Source organism: Lepisosteus oculatus, chromosome 11 (assembly GCF_040954835.1).
Source record: "Lepisosteus oculatus isolate fLepOcu1 chromosome 11, fLepOcu1.hap2, whole genome shotgun sequence".
Taxonomy (NCBI): Eukaryota; Metazoa; Chordata; class Actinopteri; order Semionotiformes; family Lepisosteidae; genus Lepisosteus; species Lepisosteus oculatus.
The window spans coordinates 951537-974912 of NC_090706.1; the positions used below are offsets into that span (position 1 = coordinate 951537).

Below are 23376 nucleotides of genomic sequence, written 5' to 3' on the forward strand. Positions count from 1 at the left end.
AATGCAGGGCATGAAGGAAGGCCTTCTGGAGAACAGGCAGAGGTCCAGCTGCTACAGAGGTCTGTGTTGGGGGCAGGACTTTAAACTGGACTGATCTGAGCCTGATAGTACAGCACTGACCCCCGCCCCCCCAGGGACACAGCACACACGCGGCAGAGGGACTTACGGGCTGGAGTCGTCCCACACGACGCACAGCGGGTCAGAGGTGCCCTGCGGGGGAGAGAGAAGACAGTTAATGCCAGCAGACCTCACAGGGGGTCACGGGAGGGGGCGCTGGGAAAGACGACACGGTCCTGTCCCGCTGCAGAAGGGAGCAGACGGGCCCTGTGGGTCTGCACGCCCTGTCTGTTACATCTTTAAGAGCCTACGAGCAGTTTCAGAGCCCTGAGAGCTTGGACAGCTATGGACAGGTGTCTGTCAAACACTTGGCTGCCTATAAGAACTGTTGTTCTCAGCAGATTACGCAGCAAATCAGACCAGACAGCAGGATCACTGCATCCCAACATTTCTGGGAGAAACTACTTGCCCCACTGAGATAAGATCACCCTTTAACATAAAGAAGTGAACTGACTTGGTTACTGGCTGTCATGGGAAAAAAAGCACTGAAGAGACATGTTCCTGAACCTTTTAACATTCATGCGGCACAGGGTACCGGCTAAAATGTGCTATCTTAATTATTCAGGGATTTTAATTGCTTTTAACATCAAAGTAGATGAATGGGAGATGCTACTGAAATGACAGCTAAGGCATTCTGAAAAGTGACAGGTATTTCTTTTTTATTGTTTGATCCTTAAAACTAGGCCATTAATCAGAGTGGTGGGGATGAGGGATGGCACCCTTGCCAAGCGGAAGGACAATGCGGCAGTAGCTTTTACAGCTTCGGCAGCCGCTTAGCTTAACGGCCTCATTTTTTCGCAGGGCGAGAGGCGCAGGCTCTCTGTCACTCTGGCTCATCACTGTCTTGCACGGCCTGCTGCACACGAAGCAGGGTGCTGTTCGAGTACCCCTCTTTCCCGCTCTGAAAGGGGGTGCAGAAGCCCGTCAGACAGCTCCAGCCCCACACGCTAAGTGCCAGGACAGTAATGAATGCTCCCTGCTCACACAGGGCTGCCTGTGAACACCAGACTCCCCCTGCTGGTGATGGCACAATCCTCAGTGGGACTGCTGGGAGAACAACAACTTCCCTATGACTCAACATGTGCTGAGAAAGGCTACTGCCTGTTCTGTAAAGATTAAGAAGCAGGGCAGCTACAGTATATACTGAGGGTCAGAATGAGCAGGGTAACTCAAAGTGCATCTTAAGGGAGGCAAGTACGACTGGATGAGTTCATATGGGGTTTGCCATGGTCCCCTACTTCCTGTGGGTGTGTCTGTGATGGTGCAGGTGGGGGGGTGGGGGTGTGTGGCATCTGCGTATGTTTCCTGGAGTGAAATGGGGATGCAGCGGTCCCACAACATCCATGGGGGAGGGCCCATGAACACACCGGAGCAATGAGTTGCTTTTCAGTGTCCTGATTATCAGAAACATTCATAAATACTGTCATGTCATTTGTTGAACTGGCTTGTCTAGGATTCATTTTCTGTTTTTCCTTCTTCCACATTTGTTTATCCTTGCAACAGGTAGTTAAAAGTTTATCCTTGCAAGTAGTAGTTAAAAGGGTCTACAAAGAAGCCGATAAAGCCGCAGACGACTGTTGCACTGTGTTAAATTGGTTTATTTGATCATCTTATTAAGCTCCACTTGCTGGGATGAAAGGGAGATGAGTATTTTATTTGCCTCACTGCGGCGACTCTATCCCCAGACATGACAGTGACACAGTGCTTGATTGGGAGGACTTGCAAGATACTTCTGAGCTCAAGCACTGGTGAGCATGAAAGAGAGCTCCAGTGACAGCCCATGCAGGCAGCGCCGTGTCTGCATCTCACTGGGTATCAGGGTCCTTTCCCCTCGGACACAGCCCTTCCTCTTCCTGTGTGCGAGCTGTGCTTCCACAGTCAGGCTGTGCTGCAGGATCTGAACTCGTTACGCCTGCTCTTCATTCCCGAGAAGCATCGCCTGCATCGCGTCGGCAGGGGTTTCGCATATTTACGCGAAAATCTTTGGAATTTTAGATGCGTTTGCACGCTTATGTAAGGCTCTCACACACATCTAATTGCTCTTTGAGGATGTGTTGCGTTTCATTTTACACCCCTTATTTTTGACTTTGACACTTCTAATCACACTAGAACCTTTGTGAAATGAGTAGGAGAGCTGTACAAAATGCAGCGAGGAGCAGAAAAATGGGGGGTGCATTAAAATTAGACTTCAGGTTCCTGAAACAGCACAGTCTTGCACCAAAATTGGAACATGTCAAAACAGGCTTGCTGAAATGCTTAGCATTAGGCACTACAGAGTAAATATTTAAGCAGACCCAGCAATACATCAAAATTCAGCTTTCACAAAGGGCAGATCTCTTAACATAGTGGGCATTAAACTGAAATCATAAGCGTATTTGGCTTAAGGGCCAAATGGAATGAAAAAGCTCAAAGGTCAGATCACAAAGGGAAAAAAGGCAATAAAATATAAAAAGGCACAATAGCATATACCACCAATCAAACACGCTGAGTGCACCCGCCTTCCTTTCTAAATCACTAAATGAGATTAATACAGAAGAGAAGCAACTGACTGCCCTCACATGAACCGCAAATATTCTTCCAGCCTGCACTGGTTAGACCTGTCTTTCATTCCTGGGCTGTTTATGTGTTTATGGTCTGAAGCAGGGGTGTCCACCGCTGGCCCTGGAGAGCCTCACTCCAGCAGGGCACCCTTCAATTTAAAAAGGCCAAGGTGGACACGAGAGTTTTAATCAGTTGAGCAAATTAATTGATTCAATTAAGTTGAAAATGACCAGATGTAGTCTTAGAGAGCTTCGGAGTGCTGGCATTTCAGGTGATCTCCAAACACCTTCGTTGATCAAATCACCTGCTTCAGAGGTCAGAACAACACAGTTCCAATGTGTTGGACTTGTTGATTTGAATTTTGTTGTATCTCACTGTATGCTGCCTATTTGGCCTATACAACTATACTGCCTGTTTTGGCAGGTTCCTCACAGTTTGTGCTACATTGTTCACTGCATTGCCATGATTTTGACTTCACTTCACTCTGCAGTGCAGCTCTGCTCTGCCTTTATAAGACAAGAATCCTATGGACAGAGGCTCCCCAGAACAAGAGATGGACACCCCTTGTTTAGAACACAAGACAACACTCACAAGCCCTTTGAAAGAGTTTAAATGTAAAAGGTCCTGACCTACATTATGGCACTCTGGCAACCCAGGCTAGGCTGGGCTCTGAAAAGTACACTGAGTATCAGTATTGCATACCGGATCTGTTCCTGTTTTTGGCTTCAATAACTTCCTTTTAATTTTTTAAATTCTATTTGCTCATTTTTGCACACATGCTGTTCCCCCAACCCTGGCGCTCTTGGCACTGAGGTACGATCCAGGCCTGTGGGTGACGCAGAGCCCTGCTGGCACACCACAACCTGAGCCAGCCTGTCTGTGTGGGCACAGAACAAGCTCTGCTCAAGCCCTCGGCACATCTGTCACCACAGCGCTCGCTCAACATCTGGGCTCCTGTGGGCTGCTGAAAGGTCAGCAGCTCCAGCTGGCAGGCTCAGCAGCTGCCAAACCTCCGAACCCCCAAACCCCGACACAGTACACCCCACTGCACTCACAGCGCCAAAACCAAACCAGCAGCAAACCTAGCAGTTTTAAATTTTTCATGGACGGTCAAGGAATGACTCAAAGGACGTCAATGCGCAGACTAAGGTACTAATATAAGGCTTTGTACCTCGTCCTGGGACCCTTCTAAAGTGCCCAGGGTCAGAAGCAGGCCGCTGCATACATACTGAGGTCAACACATACAGTCTAGTGAATATTAGAGCCAGTCCTCACAGAACTCTCCGTGGAGCAGGGCTACTTAATGAGGCAACTAGAGAGGCCAGGGGAGTGGTCTGGATAGTCAAGGCCAAAGACGTCCATCATCTCCTGTCCACAGGGCTTCATCTCGCCTCTCGCCAGAGCCGCACAATGACAGCTGAAGCATTGTGAAATGTAACCATCCACACACAGAGTGAGTGCTCTCACTGCCTGGCAGCACGCAGACCACGTCTGTGCATCAGGCTGGGATAAAAGATCAGTTTCAGGAAATGTATTTGCACCTGCAGTGGCATTGAATCAAGAACACCACTAGACTTGCAAGCAAGTGTTTCAGACAAATGACATTACTATGCAGTTATTGTACAGACCATGCAAATTACAATCATTTAGGAGGGGAAAAAAAGCTTACTCACTGAATTTCCCATGCATAGCACACAGATTTCTCAATATCTGAAAATTCATGGCGATTCACGAGCACAAGCACAGTGAAACGTGCTAGCAGACTGCAAACCAATTTTTAAATGACTAAGGGGAGCTTGAGGGTGAAAAAGAGAATACAGGTGTCTTCTCTTAACCTTGAACCTTGAGGAAAGTGCTTTACTTTTCTTTGTTCCTTGTTTTCCATCTAAGAAATAAAAACTAGTTACAACTATGGAGTCGATTTCACTGCCCAAGACACCAGTGTTTCCTTTTGCACTGTCCTTTACCTTCACAATAAACTGAAATATGAAAAACAGGCAGCTTATCAGAACAGTGTTTTCCAAATCAACCCTTTCAACTTTAATAACCATTGTGTAAATCCACCTTGACACGCAATGGTGTTGTTGCCACTATGGCGTCTTTGCTTTTACTTTATTCTTCTTTTATTTTCAAAATGTATACAACACTGCTTAAATTGAAGCCTCTCAACTGGTATTTTAAAATCCTAATCTCTGGATCAACGGAACATGCAAATATCCCCAGATTGAAACTGGTGTTTGTTTCTTTGGAAGCTTCTTTATCTGCAGTTCTGCAGTGGAGAAATGTCAAGAAGAAAGCCTGCTGTTATTTTCAGGGAGTAACCTGCTGAGTTAAGAGGAGGACCGTGTGATCTCGACACTGACAGGTGACGGTGATGTCATCACTGAGGCAGCGTGCCGCCTAGACTCCTCCCCACCGACCCACCCATGCCCCGCCCACGCCCCACACATGCCCCGCCCACTCCATGCTGACTCACGTTGAGGACAGGCGAGAGTTCCACCACGACCATGGGCTCAGAGAGGCTGGGCAGCGGCCGCACTGTCACCGTCAGGATCTTGGAGCTGATGACCTGGGGGCTCCTGCAAAGACAAGACAACACCCTTGTGAGAGTTCAGAAAAGAGTTACAATCTGAATTTCACACTGGAGAACTACACTGACTTTGTTTTGGCAGTTTGTACTATATTGTTCTCTGCTTCGCCGTGATTTTGACTAAATGTCACTCTGGCTGTATAAAACTCCTGTGACAGAGCAGCAGGAGCCCCTTCAGTCTAAGCCATCACAGGCTGCCGGCTTTTTACAGTATCAACTGCATGGATGAACCAGAAAACATGCTTTAACTGTGCCTCCATCTATGCAATTGTTCCTGACTTGAAAGACAACAGCCATGGAATATTCAGCACCTGGGGCTGGCTTGAACGTTAGAGCATGCAATTGGTGGAAGCCCGAAATTGTGCTCTTCGGAGACAAAAGCAAATTACGGACTGCAATAATTGCTATCCAGCAAACTATGTCTTAGTCAAATGGAAAGTAAATTTTCACCTGGCTTGTAAAATCTCCCTCTCAGTATCAGGGATTAAAAATTACTGAGACAGCTAACAGACACATGCTGTGTACACAGCGTCACACCCACAGCAGCTACAGTAGCATATGAACTGGTACCCCTGATCCTGGATCTCAGCTACACTTTGCCAGCTGTACCTCTCAATGGGAATGTCCTGGACTGTGAGGAACAGGAATCACATAGTCTGTGGGTTGTCTCTCAAGAACTTCACTGCGGGAGATAAAACTCCTGTAGTTTTTATAGGCTCTGCCAGCCCGATATCCAGCATTTTTTTTGTGCTGGCCTGTTCACCTATCGCCTTGTGTCTGGCTTTGCTTTATCTCTACGTGCTTTCCCCTGGACTAGCCTGGATTTACAGCACTGCCCCCTGCTCCTACCATGCTGGAGCTCAGAAGCCCTCCAGAAGCTGTCTCCCGCAGACACAGATTTCCAGCCCTGAGGTCATTTTTCTTTTCCTCTGGACAGACGTCAACGAGCCCTTGCCAGCGTGAGGAGTGACTCAAAGCCAGGCAGTTGATTGTGTTTCCATCGTGACTAATTCAGGGGCTGACGAGCCCATGACAATGGGAAAGAGAAATTCTATAGGGCAGTGCTGGCAAAGACTGACCCAGCAACCTTGGCACTGCTGAGAACACACTGATGTGAAAGCAGCACTGGGGTAAAAAACAGCTTTCTATAAGGAAATAAAAAAATAAAAATGCATTTATTTCCAGCTGAAGCTTTCCAGGGACTGAGCGATTAGAACGGGCTGAGAGTGAGTTGGCGTTGTATCAGCTCCACCGAAGGTCAGGGTGAGGGCACACAATGTACAGCCTCGCTGGGGGCACCTGGGTTTGTTTAGTTCTTAATTGAAACACAAACAGCAACAGGCAATCAAACGCCCATGAATATGCAAGAATAGGCAGTAATGAGGCGCGTACAAGACAAGTGACCAGAAAAAACAGATTGCATGCAAAAAGTAGTCACATTAATATATACCTGTATATATATAAAAAAATGCTTTGGCTGTTCGCATGCCTGATTACATGGGGCTCACGTGGACTTATTCAAATTTGCTTTGATGGCAGACAGAGGAGAGAAGGAGCCCAGACGCTCCCTTAAGGAGGAGTCCTTACAATACTGACAACATCAGGCTCCTCCAGATGTCAAGGCTCTGCAGCTGGTGCTCTGCAGACTGGAGTCAGAGACTGCGCTGCGGACAGCTGGGACCTCCCAGGGAGCAGGAGCTCAGAGGGATTGCTTTCCCAACACAGGGCAGGACAGGAGAGCAGGTGACGGGCCCTTCTGTGAGCACTGTGCTATTCAGAGCCCAGGAAGGAGTTACTCACTCACAGGTCACGCGCTTAGAGAACGAACTATTTCCAGGTCTTAACAATGAGGGGAATGAGCTACTTATAGAGCACTGTCCAGAACTGGAGGCCAAAAAGCAATTAGCCCTGCAGTTAAGGTCAGAGAATCGGAGAATTAACTATTTACAGAATCACACAATGAGTGAAGTGGAATACCAATTCATACTGTAGGCCATCCACCTAAGGGTATAAGCTACTTAAGGATAAGACTGCAAGGGAACAATTATTGATATTCCAGATTAGCTGTTTACAAAAACTCTCTGAGACACAAATGGATTAAATCCCTGATAATCAGGGATTTATGTAGAGTGGCTAAAAACAACTGTCTGTAATTAGAGCCTGACACTATGCAATTAAAACTGCTATCCCTATATATTGTTAGTCTATAATCAGAGCGCTTGGCTGTGAGCTGTATCCATTGTGAGACTTCCTTAATTAGCAGAGCCTGTGTTTCTAGCCTCGGCCAGGCGGGTTGTTGACTGTTTGCAGTACACACATCTCCAGGACAAAGCGCTGTTTCCACTGTCTATAAGTGGAGGAATTTAGGTCGTGAATCTGGTGACTGAAATCCCCTCACATAGCAAATACCTACTATTTTGATATTATCAGTTGATAGTAAGTGGGGGTTCTGTCCCAGCCATTTCCTTTCCGCTGAAATACAGGTTCAGCATCAGAGACTAATCTGCCTTCATACAGGTTCCCCTGCTGGGAAGGGCACAGCAAGCCATGGGGTTAAAGAGAGATGGATGCTTCTGAAGAGTTTCTCCGGGGCCAGATCACCTGTGTGTCTGGATCTGGATCAAGCAGGAGTGGGAATGCAGCAAAGAGGGGGAGGGTCAGTCCAGGGGGGTTCAGTGTGACCCCCTCCTCCTCAAGGCTACAGGAGGGGGTGGCTGGCTCAGTCTCTGTGCTGCTCCGCACCGGGGATAAACCACAGAAAGCAACTGCACGTTCTCAGTGCAATGATGATAACAGGAGAAGCCGGGAGAGCCAGGGGCTTTATTTGGAAATAAAAAGAACAGGATCTTTAAATTAAATGATGCTGTGTTGTCCAGCCTTTATTTTCTGAGGTATTATTGAGCAATATACTGTAGCAGACCAAGGCTCTTATTAAGAAATAGCACTGAAATCTTTTAGAGCTCCACAACAGAATTGCAAGACTTTGGTCAGTGCTTAGTGTCTCATTTGCCAGCTGACTGATCGTTAGTGGAGCTCTTCTTCAAGTGCTTAACACGCTTGTGAGTGTGACTGACAGTGACCGGAAGGCTCCTCAGACACCTGGTGCAATTCTCCCTGTGCACAGCCACAGGGGGGCTCAGGTACAGGGGACTGAGTGGAAATGAGCTGGGGGTCACCCAGCGGCACGTTGAGCTGTCCCTCCTCTCACCTGTCCCAGCCTGACAGGGGCACAAATGAATTCCAATCTTCTATTCATATGACCTGAATTTCAACTCCTCACGCAAGGAGCAATACCTGTATAGAGCATGCAAACACAGTAAACGGTTCTTTTTACAAAACAAACTGTCTCAATCCTCCTCTGCGCTCTCCGGTGTCTAGGACAGCAGAGTCACTGGGGACTGGGTACAAGCCAATGAGTCAGGTGCGTCTTACCTGGGTGGAGGAAGGATGAATCCAAGGGTACGATACAGGACCGCCCCGATCACAAAGTAAGTGGCGTCTTCTGGCTCTGAAAGGCAAGACATCCGAATTAGACTGATGCCGGATCTAAATCACAGCCTGCTCACACTCACTTCCCGCTGAACTGTACGGATTAAGGCACCATGGACTAACTTCAGGCTCAGCAATGATCAGAGGGCATGGGGAGGGATCTTCACAGGTGGGAAACTAGACTGGGTACGGTTTGAAAAAAAAAGGAACACCGTTGCCACACAAAGAGTGGGAATTGACTGGAACAGGCTGCAAAGGAATGTTGCTGCAGTAACAGTTTGAGGATTGATGAGCTACTGGAATGAAACAGGCTGAATGGCCTCCTCTGAGCTGTGGACTTGATTAATTTTAGATGTGCTCCCGTACAGAGCAGAGCCATTTGGTTGTATCTCCTTCTGCTGGCATACCTTTACAAAATGATGCAGTTTGCTATCTTTTAAGACTTGCCGTACTTTTGTTACACCTCTGACAATGCTGCTGTGTGAACAAACTGCCTGCTCATTAAACTCCACACTCCCACCTCATGTTTTCTCAGCGAGGTTTAAATGCCATCAAAGTCCTTAAGAGAACAAATGCAATCAAGGCGCCTCACTAATTAAAACTAATTAAGAGCAGGGAAAAACAGGACCAAGGGACACATTGGAAAATAAAGAGAACAAAGACACATGACACAACAGACAGGCTTTAGTACATGGGGATGTGGAAATGGCTCAGGGAGCTTCTTCCCAAGCGCAGCAGTGATTTCATGTGTGCGAGGAAGTATTGCATTCATCAGCATTAAGCCCGGTTACCCTTGCACCTCAGGATTCCTCAGCAAAGTTACAGTCACCCTGACCATGACCTGAATCCATGGCCATGGTGCCTTCACTGCCATCACCAGCAACAAAACCCTTTAATTCCCAAACACATTGGTAAGAGGGCATTTTCATTTCAGAGAGAGAGCCGGTCAGAGATGCCAAGGCTTTCATTTTGCTTCACGGTGTGTGTGACAGATTGCTAATAGGAGTTGTTTGCTGAGCTGGCTGGATTTGCAGGAAGCTGCATCGATACAGTGGGCTTTTTTTTCTCGTGATTTCTGTGCTAAGTCGCAGGAGATGAGTGTTCTGAGAACATGATGAAAGAATAAGATTGAAGCAGTTAGTGATATACAGTACATGTCAAAGGTGGCATCAACAATTAAGACTGCACCCACATTCTTTTAAATATCAACTTTAGATTGTTAAAGAAAATCATTGGCTCATTGGCACATGCTCTTTCCTGATTCTGGCTTCAGGCGCCAGTCCCCTGTCTGGCACCTCTCAGCGGGTTGTCTCGGAGGAGCCAGACAGGGCAGCCCAGCCCAGCTCGCAGCGAGCCCAGCCGACGTGACAGAAGCTGCTCTGCAGACAGAGCAGCTTCAGCAGAAGTCAGAGTCGGCAGCAGTGACAGGAATGGAAAGGCAGAGCCTGGTCCTGCTTTGTCTTTCTCTCTGCTCTCCCTCAGTCTCTCTCTCTCAGCTCCGTCCCCTCCGGACGTCTGAAGCTCAGCTGTCAGAGCCTCTATCAAACAGGCCTTTGCAGGGCGACTGGAAAAATCAATAGAGCTTTCAGAGCTCGGAAAGTAAGATCAGCATTTGACTACAAATCGCAATTAAAACTGCAAAAGGCCAGAATTCGCTGTCTTGAAAAGAAGACGGGATTGGGCTCGAAACATTTGTGACTGGTGAGCGGGATGTTCCCCCTTCCCCCTTCCCGAAATCGTGAACTGTGCATTCGAGAAAAGTCAATCAAATCTGTGTCTGAAAACGTGCTGCATTAAGGGCTGCTCGGCGTAACAAAATAGTAATTCAGTCTGCTTCTGCTCCTTAAAGTTAATTAGTAAATGATGGAGATTGCCTGTAGTTATTTTAGGAGCAGCAGAGTGGGTGACATGTTTAATTAATTCTCTAACCTTAGAAAAACCAAGTGCTTAGAGCTAGATCCCCAGAGGTTTCCCTGTCCTCTCCAGAGTCAGGGGTTTTCCATAATTTCCATACTGGTCCATGGATAGAAATGTGCATTCTTTTTGTTCCTGTTTCACTATGCTTTCTTTCGGCACTCACTGAAAAAAGTGAATAAAACCTTTCCTATATTGTGCTATATTTCAAGCGGTCATTTTTGAGGCCAATTCAATTTACCGCCCTTGCTTCCCCTCCACCGGTGCACCAGGATAGCGAGACACTCAAAAACTATTGGGACATCTAATGTATTTTCCCACCGTGTCCCCATTTCAGAAGGCAGTGCCATGGGTTTTATCAAGCCTCGGGGAATGAAGGGATGTGGCACTCAAGACAAATCCAGCTGCTCTCGTCTTTCAGCTACGCAGCGAAGAAAGGTCAGAACGGGAAGTCAGCTCTCACTTTGCGGGCAGTGCTTTTCTTCCGTAAGCAGTGATTATTTTCTTTCAGCTCAGTGGCCAGTGCATTAAGTTGGAATAAGAAGGATTGGTAATGTCCTGAGTGCTGGCTAAGGCCTGGCCAACGCACAGCAGGATTAAATGACCCATGTTCTGCTTCGGGGGCGGCTAGCCTGGCCACTGGGGAGGATATACAGTGCTGCAGAAATAAATTGGGTCGGAATGGGCCTATTGAAAGGAATTCATCTTCTATAGGTTGTTTTAGCTGCTAACCCCTCTCCTCCAGTGAGCTGGATAAACAGATCTTTTAGCAAAAATGCATATATACAGTATATGTCCTTTCCACTCTTCCATCCATCCCCTGCCTCTCCAAATCTAATCTTGCTCGATTGGCTGAGCTTTCATGAAAGACAAATGCGTGACGCTGTGTCGTGGATGCTCAGGCAGTGGAAACGAAGCTCAGCATGAGCCTGCTGGGCCAGAGGCATGGTTCTTGGAAAGCTTGGCAGCAGTGGAGCTAGCAACAGGATGGCTGGGTGACCTGAAGGCAAGGTGTTAATCGAAAGTGAAAACCGCATGATGGATGTGCTGTCTGATGTGAACATTCTTCAACAGGCTTCTAGGCAAATGTATAGCAGCCAACAGACAACATAAGACCAGATCAATAACATGCATTTCAATAGATCCCAACTCATTTACAATTCACAAGAACCGAGTCACAGCCGTTTCGTCTCCCACTGCATAATCATATATCTTTCACCTGCCGCTCTGTCTTTACTTCTTTGTTCATCTTTAATGAATGATAGGATATATAGCCGTGCGCCTTACATCACAATTGTTAACACTAGTGTGGGATCATTTATTCATCAAGGTCTTTCATTCAGGTCAAACATATCTGAAGAAATTTAAGTAGTTTATTTTATTGGATGTTTTTTTAGTTGGCTGTGTTTGGGGGTATTTGCAGCCCTGAAGGTCTGTTTAGAACGACGTGCAGTCCTTGACCAAGTTCAGACTGCAGTCTGATATTTCCCCAAGCGTACAGCAGCTCACCTTCGGAAGAGATCGTGAAGACCTCCTTGGGAATGAACAGCTTGTCCTCGGAGTTCCGGGCCCAGTCCTTCATCCCGCGCCGGCCCTTCATGGGGAAGTTGATATCGCTGGAGACAGCGGACACGGGCTCGCGCTGGATAGTGACCACTGCGCGGGAGGAAGAGGCACAGACACAGCTTGAAAAACAGAGTGACTATGGAGAGGAAGCAGGAAAGTGACAGAGAGAATTGAAATGGGCTCCTCCATCGGAGGGCTGTTTTCACTCAGAATGGAGTGAGGCTGGTCGCTCAGACGCCAGACGGACGCAGCCCCGTTGTTATAGGCAGTAACGTGAACCTGGTTCGATGTGTGGACTCAAGCCAGTGGAGCCGACTGGAAAAACTCACTCAGGTTATCTGTGACAAACAGGGAGCTCTGGAATGCCTTCTGTGCTTCCCCTATGAGGTGGATGAAATCTTCCACAACGCGCATGAGGTGCACAGAGCCGGGAGAGGCCTGGAGAAGCACAGGAGAGACAAGATGAACGAAAGAAGGAGAAAGGGAGCAGCACTGACGCAGTCACTGTCAGACCTCTGTCCTACATCTACAGCCAGGCTGAGCAGGGTCCAGCACACTAAGTCTCTTTAAATCACCCTCTGCTTTCCACTTGGAAGAGGAGTCACACTGGTTCAGATCAGTGAATAATTAGTTCATTTAAGTGATCAGGAGCTTAGTTGAAATGAAACCACTGGATTTGAAGTGCACCTCATGTGAAGAGTGTTTCTGTGGTCAGTGCAGCTGTAGTGCAGGATAGACTTGAACTTCACAGGCTGCCTTAACTCAAAGTGACATTGTAAGAATTAGCAGGATTACATTCAGATACAACTAGCACACTTGGCCAAATTTAGCACGTCTATACTGTGGTTGAATAATTAAATCCACATATGGAACAATGATAATAAAAAAAACATGAGATTCCTAGGCACTGGAGATGAGCGTGACTAATTTAGAACATCTTAAAAAAAAGTTTCTATATCTCAGCAGGTGCTGCTGCTCTGCTTAATTGTGCAGGTGTTTCTTAGTAGTTGCTAATAGGGCGTTTGTTCGGTGCGCTTGTTTAAACCCAGATCAGTGAGCTGAGAGGAGAGTAACAGCAGCAGCAAACAGGCACAGGACACACGTAGGATAAATTAAAATGATTGTTATCACCATCATTAGAATGATAGCTCAGACACCAGAGGAAGTCAGGTGTCCCACCAAACAACATGGCAACAACCTGCAGCTTTCCTAATGCAAGTGGCGTTATCATGATTGTCTCTCAAAAGAGACCAAGTGGTGAACTATGGCTTGACCAGCAACCTCTGTACAGCCCTGGACAACAGAACCTGGCTTCTTTCAGCTCGGCTGCTCCTGGGACAGTACAGGGAGGGGCTGGATCAGGGCCTGGGGGCTTCAAACAGGACACCCCCTGATGACAAGCCATGGAGCCTCCTCAGCCAGAATGGTGGAAGACAAACCCAGACGCTGACCTGGCTGATAACCCTTTTGGAGTAAATCAGCAACAGAGAGGGTCAGACGTGGACCCCTGCCTGGCACTGCCTGGGTGTCTGGTTCCCAGCCGCTCGGAAACTGGCTGTGGAGCAGACCCTACCGTGTGAGCGGAGCCCAGCGGAGCCCAGCGGAGCCCAGCGGCAAGGTGGTGCCCCGCGGGGGACAGAGCAGCGCGAGGGAATCAATCTGTCTGTCGCCAGACCAGCAGTGACCGGGCGCCGGGTCCAGCTGGGATTAAAGAAACGCAGAGCATCTCACGGCGTGTGAGGGGAAGGGAGGAATCGTATCTGTCATCAGCACCCGTGAACTCAGGGGTCTGTTAGGAGTGAGATGTAGTGTTTTTTCACGTTGATTGCTCTCCATCCAGGGCCGGCGGTCTCTTGCCCTCGCAGCGCCCCCCCCCCCCCGTCAGTCAGCCTTTTACAGATGGGCTGGAGTGCTGAGCTGCCATTGATGACCGATCAGCCCCTGCTGTGATCGATACGTCTCCTGTCCTTTTTATTGCGGGAGCCGCGATCGTAAAGGAATCAGAGGAGCGATTATGGCCAGGGCAGCACTCAGAAGTGTCAGGGAGCAGAATGACTTGCTATTTAGCACACTCTCTCTCTGTGGCACAATGCGACAGCTACCAGATTATATATATGCACTGACAGATAACATGTATGTACAGTGGCGGGGGACCTGGGGAGAGGATAGATTAGGAGAGAAGTCATCAGACTGGGCATGTAGGACTGGTGGTGGCCTGGGTCTCTTTTATTCATTCAAAGCTGGGAAATATCCTGGACTTTTCGTATTCCTTCTGTGTGCACTGTGCTTTCATGCGCATACCGCCAAATAGTCATCTTAAAGCTGTGGACTTCCAGGAGACACACGGCTATTATACATGTCTAACAGCCCCATCCTGCGATTACAACTGTATACATTCTGGCGGCCCTCACGGACAGTATACAGCGCCTGAAAATGAGCACTCTGGACAAAGGCACCAAGCAGAAACTGTAGCAGACACACGCACGCCCCTCTCAGGGATGTCTGGATGCAGACAGCTCATTGCTATACCTTTGAGCATGGAAACACATTGCGGCACAACAGGACAACTCTGCCCTGTTTGGAGGGAGTGCGGGGGAGGAGCCAAGCTCACTGCTTGAAGGCAGGGATCTGCACACATGCACGAAATGAACGTGCAGTGTATTTATGACATTAATTTGCATCTTATCTTAAGGAATAAAACACACTTCTGTAGCATACTACGCAGGAGCCTATTGGCGTGCTTGAGCACAGAACACAAAGACATGCAGACTCACACTGCTGCATCGCACACAGTAGCTCACCTGCTGTGCATCAACCCACTTGTCCTGGTTTTCAATGTCCAACATGTAACTGACTATCTGGAAGAATTTCTGGCAGGCGGACAGAAACAAACAGCAGAGAGAAAGAGAGAGACAAACGAACCTTGTTAATACAAGCAGGAAGTGACATTGGAAAGGTCAAACCTTCTGTTAAGTTTGCAAGCCTTTGTCCTAAACTACAGCCTCGAGAGTTATGCCACAATTGAAGCCTCCCCCCCGCCATGAAACGCCATGAAACGAGGCCTGGGGAGGAAATCTTCTCTACAGCCCAGCCTCTGCTGGGAATCTACTGAGGATTCTCTCATTCAGATAAAACATGCAAGATGGGCAAATACTCTGCAATTTGTGACAAATACTGATGAGTGCAACTGTCCCGTGCCATGGTCAAGGGCATGGTCTGTATCGCAACCTTACACTGATCTGCCTTGTTGCCCACTGTCTCGTTCTTGGCTGAGTTCGAGTCCTGCTTTTCATTGTTCAGAAGCAGGCAGGTAATCAACTGTATCCCCTAAAGAGCCTCGTCTGATATGGACACTATAAGTAGCTCAGCTCTGCTCATGGGTGTGATAATCCTGAACCAGGAACAGTTTCTCTACTTTGGAGGTTCTCCTGCAGCTCCCCGTCCTGTGGTGACCAGAGAGCCTGGGACAGCATAGAGCACTTAAGGAGAATCCCAGACTCTGCACACGGGAAAATTAGAAGGAAGGAGAACAGAGTGCCTGCTGGGACTGCAATTCACACTTAACATATCCTAAAATCGGGACATGCAGGCTGAGCTCCCAACAGAGACGTTACTGCGATTAGTGACGAACCCCATTACTCTCACTTATGGAACAGCCCTTTCCAAGGAATGAGAGGTGATAAAGAAAGCCTTTTAAATGCCCGCCAGGGAGCAACACAGGGAAGAAATTCAGACAGCCGGAGTTGCACTTCTGTTGTGATTCTGTTATATGGTAGTTTTTTAATGAACTCTCAACACACAGAAAGTGTCCCTGCAGCTGCTCTTATCTGTACGTTCCTTGAAGGCGACTCCAGAGGTGTCAATATCTCCTGGATGTTTCAGGACATGTTCAGAGGGGGAACATCCCACCGTAGCCAGGATTTCATATTTGGGGTGTCAGGGACATCTATGGGGGTGGTAATTTTAATTGAGATAATCTGCCGTCTGTAATAGGATGTAGTGTTATAAAGTGTACTGCTATTTCCTTCTGCAGCAGTTACACTGCTCACCCCGGTTTCACATCCAGACGAGCAGAGCACGTTTTCTCAGAGCTTGTATTCACACCAGACACGACTCTGAAGAGCCTTCTGCGCAAGGACAGAAGCTTATACCCCTTTACCTTATACCCACTGGGTTTTTTCATATTTTGAGATCTTCTTAAAGAGCTTTTTAAATGAAGTACAATAAAAGCTCATAATTCTGAATACACCGTGATGTCTTGGTGACAGTTTCTGTGTGTTGGATCTACAACGATCTGCCACATATTTGCTGACACCGGCCCTTTAAAAAACATTCAAGATGCATTGTAATTGTTTCCTACATTAACAATTTCTTTTCCTGGTAAATTTAAGACAATGTGGAGTTTAAGGTTATGCCTAAAATGGGGAGGCAAAGCCATATACAGTGTAGCAGTGGCCACTGCCACCCCATGTCCCCCTCTGACTACGCCCCTGATGGTAACACTTTTCAGCATCCCTTATGATTGCCACTGCTTCCTCTAGCACAATGATTTAGTTTTGGCCAAACTCCCACTACTCTTTGCCATACTTTGGATTTTCAGATACTTAAGTAGAAGTTGCATTAGTCTGCTCTAATCATCATAATTGAATACTAAAGGTCTACTGAAATTTCAGCCTTTTTCCTTTAAGCTGCCAGGTGATCCTGCTGGATGTGTGTGTTGTAGCCCAAGAAGAGCTCGTTCAGCCTGCTGGCTGTGCAGAGGGGAACGGGTGATGTTCCTGACGAGGAGCCCCTGACAACGAGTCAATTAGACCTGACTGGGAGCTGTGATGGATCAGCAGCTACAGCACTTCACACCAGCTGCTCCAGCGCAGTTTACCTCCCCCCACTTGTGATCAATGTAAATTAAAGATGCTACATAAAAACATTTTGGCTTCTTCTCAACCACACTGAGCTGTATTAATAACAGTCAGAGTGTTATAATATAGAAAACACCAGTGGAAGCTTTGAGCAAATCGTGGATCGAGTCCAAGCTTTTTATTGACTTATTCTCGTGTACAATACAGTAACCCCTGATAGACAAAGGCAGTGCTGTTCAAATTTTGCTTCTTAAACCCACTTCTGTCCCATGCGGAGTTTCAGAGGAGGGGGTCCAGAATGTGGATCAAGGCTTGGAAGGATGTGAGCAGGAAGCCCTCCCTGCCCCCCAGCCCCGCCCCGTGTCTCCTCACCTGCACGTCGTCAGGAGCTGGAATGTAGGTTGCTCGTTTGAAGGTGTCTGTCACATTTCGGAGAATCTCCACGGAGAATAACAGGTCACCGCTGTAATAGCTTTTCCGGGACATTAACTCTAGGAGACTCCTCACGATCTGAGACATGCCCTCTCCTGCCAGGATCCTCTGACCCTTCGCAAGATGCTCTCGAAGCTGAGGGAGACGTGGGAAGAAGAAACCCAGGTTAAAACCCGAGGCCGGGACTGGCACAGCGCCACGCTGGGCGGGCTCCTTCGCCACTCGGGAGCCCCTCTGGGTCTTGCAAAGCTAGAGCAGCGCCTCCCGGGCCTGAGCCCCGCGGTAGACTCTGTGGGTACCCAGTGATACAGCTGCAGGAACGACCACAGAGCCTGACAGCTAATCCACACTGCCCCCTGCTGGAACACCAGAGCATGCCCGTTACAGAGGCCAGCTGCCCAGTCTTTCAGGAACATTCCCAGGGATTTCCTTCTGCGCTCCTGGAAGTCTGACTGAAACTGTGAGATTCTGAAATCTTTTTGTCTGATTATTTAGGCTGCAGTCACCAGTGCATCAAAGGAATACCACACATTTTCACTTTCTGGATCTTTCTTAGTAAAATACTAGTGATCTGGCAATTTCACCCTCTCTGTCATTCCCTTCCCTTGTTTTGTTTATTTGATTGAATTCAGCCTGCAATTCAATCAACTTGGATTCAACTTGAAATCTTCTATTCCTCCACCTCTCAGTCCTTCTCCATGTGTCTGCATTCCTGCTGGATTGATTATTTGATTGGGTTGGGCTTTCCGCTGAAAAACGTTAGCAAAGGCCTAGAATTACATGTTGATTTTCAATGCCAGCACAAGTCTCTATCTTTTACATTAAAAAACAGAAGCATTTTACTTAAGTGAGGTGGAGAGGGGATGTCAGCAGCATTCCCTGTCATTCTTAATACAATAAACTTCTATTTTACAGATGAAGCCCCAGTGAACCGTCTCCACAGGGGAACTAAAATAACAGGCAATGTAGCATTGCTCATGGGGTAGTGTCACATTTATATAGGCTGTCAGAATTTATAGGGACTGGACTGGAGATGGAATGAAAAAAAATCCAGCAAAAAAAAATGCCTTCTACTCAGAAGAGCTAAATGAAAATTTCACATTTCAATTGGGAAGCTGTCAGGCTTCTGCAAAAAAAAATCAATCCCAGATTGACATTTTCACACGCAGTGTACGCAGGCTATCGATGCAGCAAAATGATATTACTAATCTTTTCTGTGCATCATTAGAAAACCCACTTTTCTGGCCAGGCCGGACTGAATAACTCATTCACAGCATCACAACGTAAATCCACAAAGTCTATCATTTCTCATTAAAGGTGTCAGCTGGGAGTTTGGACATTAACAACGGCCTAAGCAGCAATGGCTGCTGTTTTTGCAATTCTCTCCCCCTGCTTATACTGGCACGTACTGTATGAGTTTACTGAAGTTGCACACCCTTCCTTCTGCTCCAGCTCCCAGTACAGAGGGACACAGAGCTCAGCAGGTGTACAGCCACTGGCCTTTTCGACAGCACCAGAAGACACCGCCAGTGTGCTCTGAACCACTCCTTGGATACAACTGGCCTCTGTATCTGACGCGTGAGTACACACCATACATCACTCCTGTAGAGGGCAGGGCCATGAATAAGGTGCTGTAAATATTGAACACAAGGTAAAAGGAAACACTTGTTTTGGACAACAGGAGCGGTGCTCTGTGGCTCTGGGAAAGAGAGGGGGAGGGAGGGGGACAGGAGAGAGCAAGAGGCAAATGTGCACCTACTGATATATGTAAATTTTTGTACTCGAGTGAGATGCATCGGGCGAAGCTCGGAGGACCCCAGTAAGCAACTCCATTAGTGTCCAGCAAACATTGACGACTAGCAGACCCTGCGGAGACAGGAGGAGGACAGGCTGTCAGTCACAGCGCTGGAAGGGCAGGGAGAAGACTTACTGTACAAAGGTGTCGAAGAGAGACATAAGACAGAGATGAGAGTAACAAGAAAAAGAGACCACCTGCTAACAGCAGAACCGGCTTGAAGAGACTGGCCATGCAGAGCTACTGTACACTTGTCTTCTGTGCTGCTGTGCTGTAAGGAGCTCTGCGTCTGAACTCCTGCACGATGAGTAATTTCTAGTGGGCCTTACTGAGCTAATCACCTCTCCACATCAGGAAGCACAGTATCAATCGGGAACCTTCACCCTCTGCAGGGTGTAACCAAACACCCTGACGAGCACGTAAAGAGAAATCCTGCACAGTGGGGGGAAATCATGGAGCTGGGAAGAGACACAACCTGAGTTTAGGACGGAACAGGAATCTGTGTTTGTGGAGCAGGTCATGGAAAAATAAGAACAAAGCATTACTTACCAGTTGCGTTTGATGGACACTTGTTGTAAACAGTTTCTCCAGCAGCAGTTCTCTTCCAGGTCATGGACACAAGGTATTCATTCCTGCACATCTCATGGGTAGCTGGGGGATACAGGCGGACCAGCATTAGGGGTTCACACACTGCTGCTGGGCTGTTAATACTCCCCATCGAAAACAACAACCACAGGTCCACATCACTGTGGCCCTGCCCTGTTCTCAGGGACTGGGTACAGTGCTCTTACCAGCCCCCTGAGGAATGGGCACAGCCCTGACCAGCTATTCCAGGACTGGACACAGTGTTCTGACTGGCCTTCCCAGAACTGCGCACAGTACTCTGACTGGCCCCTGAGAGCTGGGTACAGTACTCTGACTGGCCCCTGAGAGCTGGGTACAGTACTCTGACTGGCCCCTGAGAGCTGGGTACAGTACTCTGACTGGCCCCTGAGAGCTGGATACAGTACTCTGACAGGCCCCCTGAGGAATGGGTACAGTACTCTGACTGGCCCCTGGGGAATGGGTACAGTACTCTGACAGGCCCCCTGAGAGCTGGGTACAGTACTCTGACTGGCCCCCTGAGAGCTGGGTACAGTACTCTGACTGGCCCCTGGGGAATGGATACAGTACTCTGACTGGCCCCTGGGGAATGGGTACAGTACTCTGACTGGCCCCTGGGGAAAGGGTGCAGTACTCTGACAGGCCCCCTGAGGAATGGGTACAGTACTCTGACTGGCCCCTGGGGAATGGGTACAGTACTCTGACTGGCCCCTGAGGGCTGGGTACACTACTCTTGACTGTCCATGTGCTCTGCAGCATTGAAAAAAGAGAGCCTGTGAGATGATGTTATCAAAGATCCTCTGGCTTATTAATATAATCCTGTTACTCCTCTTCTCTCCATTACAAATACTTTTCCTGACCATTTATCATGTGCATGTTGATCTTTCATTTCAGATCAAAACCTCTAATCAAATTCTTAAGCATCACTCACAGATTCTAAAATCAAAAGCTGGTATTATCAAAGTGTATGATGCCCTTCCAAGTCCTGCAATACTTTTAGACAAGCCAAGAGAGAGAGGGGTGGGGTAAATAGGAAATTGGGCAGAACACAGAGGGAGTGGGGGTTGAGCACAATGGAGTTGAGGGCGGGGCACACTGGCAGTGGGGGAGGAGCACAGAGGGAGTGGGGGCGGAGCACATTGGACCTGGGGCCAGAGCACTCAGGGACTGGGGGAGGGGCACAGAGGGAGTGGGGGCAGGGCACAGAAGGAGTGGGGGCGGGGCATGTAGGGAGTGGGGGCGGGGCATGTAGGGAGTGGGGGCGGGGCACAGAGATACTGTAGCAAGGGTAGGAGGAAGAGACAGGGAAAGAGGGACACAGAGATAGACAGGCTCACCACACCTGGGCATTTCTTCTCGTTGCAGGGCCGTGACTCCTCCCCTGAACCATCACAGGGATAGCCCTGCTCCCCTGTGCCCTGACACGTCCTGAACCGCTGCTGAAAGCCCGAGTCACATGTCTTGGAGCACAAGCCCCAGTGGCTCCACGCACCCCACTTCCCGTCTGCTGCAGGAGAGGGAGGGAGAGAACCAGGGGAAGGGCACAAAGCAAGAGATGCACGGCGGATGAGAGATGCTTTTCAAAATATACTGATAAATTGTTAATGTCTCAGAAGCCATTAATGGTGTATTAATGACTGCTTTTGACTTTGTTCATTTTTAATGGTAAACTATTTATGAACACCACAGCCGGGAGTTGCAAAGCCTTTGCAAGATATTTGCACCACTCTTAACATTCCAAAAGAAGGAAAACACTGTTTATATATTTAAAAAAAATCACTTTTAATGACTTGATTTAATGAGTTTTAACAGTTGAAAGCACTGGGTTCATGTTCATTCCTCCTCAAAAACATTGAAACAATGCTTTATTCATAAGCCTGGGCAGGACACAGCCTCATAGATGAAGAACTTTCACACAGCTCCTTCAACACATCAGGCATCCATGCACAAGCCCTTGGGGAAATCTGTGTGAAAACACTTGAATGAAATGCCAACAAAGGTTTCAACACTTTTTCTCTTTCATATTGTGTTTTAAGGAATCAACAACTGTACGACTCTTAATACTGCACCAAGAGAATGAGGCTCTGCAGACATGCTCCTCCAACTGGCCCACCTGACACGCCCAACCCTCAGAGCCCTCCGAGCTCCATGGCGCCGGACAGGACTGGAGGAACAGTGTGTCCCTCACTTACGTCACTGTAGGCTTGACTGATGAAAGACTGGCCGATCCTGACCTACTGTCTGAAACAGGTTGGGGATTCCCAGTTGCACTCGGACGACGATTTGGCCAAGAACACATCTCGGCAAACTCGGCACATCTAGCCCATTTCAGCTTATTGAACCGAGAGTCTCACCCAGCTCTTTCTTGACAGAAGCCCAGGTATCGGCTTCAAGAACATGGCTGGGTAGCTTGTACCCAGCTTGAAATGCACTTACTGTACCTCTAGTTTCCACTTGTGTTCCCTAGTGTGTGTTTGAAGACATCTTCAGTAAATGCAATCGTTTTATAATTGACTGTACTGTTCTTTCACCGCGGACAGAGTATTTCTGTTCCATGTATTTTGTGCAGTAGAGAGATTATTTTAATTGAATGCCTTACTTTGCACAAAATTGGGGTCTTTAGTAGAAGCAAAGTAACCCATTAGAATAGACTGACTCTAAAGGCATGCCCAACTTGTAGTTAAATAAGAAGACACAGCTCTTGTCAATGGGTCTGCATTTACTATTTTGCCCAGGGTTCAGATACAGGCACAGATCCCGAAAAGCATCTGAAATGTGAAATGACAGGAAATTCTCACGGCCCTCTCCTTGTCATTGTGCAACGTGCGCTTAGTAACTCTTATCCACGCCTGCACCGCAGGGAAACTGATGAAGCTGGTCACCACAGGGAAACTGATGAACAAAAGATAATGCAGGGGAACATTTTCACTCCAGACTCAACATGAACGATAAAGACGTGCGCACACAGACACACACTGATGCAAACTCCCCCTGCCTCCTACTGCTGCGTCTCTCGTTCTCTCCACTCCCCCAGTGCCATTGCCCCAACCCCAGTATGGACCGCACTGAATTCTGCACAGCCCATACAGAGCCCCAGGCATGTGGACGTCAATAGGCTAATCTGGGGCGGACTGGGGTGGACCTACAAAGCTCCGCCCCACGGAAGCCTCTTCGTGGGCGGGGTTCCGCAGAGCCTACAGCTGGCGGGCGTACGTACCTGCGCAGTCCGCTCTGGAGCACGCCCGCGTCTCCGTGTGGGGCCCCTTGCACTCCGCCCAGCCATGGACGGAGACGCTGCACCTCCGCGTGCGCTGCTGCGTGCCCCTGGAGCACGTGACAGAGCAGTGGCCCCAGGGCCCCCACTCCAGCCACTGCCCCTCCACTGCCAACACACAAGAACACACACGGAGCACGCGCCCGCTGTTAGTGCCCGCCCGGGCTGTGCTAACGCAGCGCCGCTGTGGCCCCAG

At 48.3% G+C, this 23376-nt stretch overlaps 1 protein-coding gene across 16 annotated transcripts in view; it reads right to left on the reverse strand.

Moving 5' to 3' along the window:
* The window catches only part of adgrb2 (adhesion G protein-coupled receptor B2), a 164212-nt gene that overhangs the window by 56744 nt on the left and 84092 nt on the right, over positions 1 to 23376 (reverse strand). For 13 of the 16 annotated variants that reach the window (XR_011190951.1, XM_069195382.1, XM_069195378.1 and 10 more), the window contains 11 exons: positions 23124 to 23288; positions 21249 to 21413; positions 19853 to 19954; positions 19268 to 19374; positions 17449 to 17643; positions 15019 to 15087; positions 12547 to 12655; positions 12161 to 12307; positions 8681 to 8756; positions 5135 to 5237; positions 167 to 210 (listed from right to left, as the gene is read on the reverse strand). Coding sequence is in view for 15 of the 16 variants with exons in the window: in XM_069195382.1 (XP_069051483.1) it covers positions 167 to 210; positions 5135 to 5237; positions 8681 to 8756; positions 12161 to 12307; positions 12547 to 12655; positions 15019 to 15087; positions 17449 to 17643; positions 19268 to 19374; positions 19853 to 19954; positions 21249 to 21413; positions 23124 to 23288 (1282 nt within the window). In the remaining variant the exon portion in view is untranslated. The remainder of the gene's footprint in view (positions 1 to 166; positions 211 to 5134; positions 5238 to 8680; positions 8757 to 12160; positions 12308 to 12546; positions 12656 to 15018; positions 15088 to 17448; positions 17644 to 19267; positions 19375 to 19852; positions 19955 to 21248; positions 21414 to 23123; positions 23289 to 23376) is intronic. The other 3 variants (XM_069195381.1, XM_069195390.1, XM_069195389.1) reach the window with 3 other exon arrangements.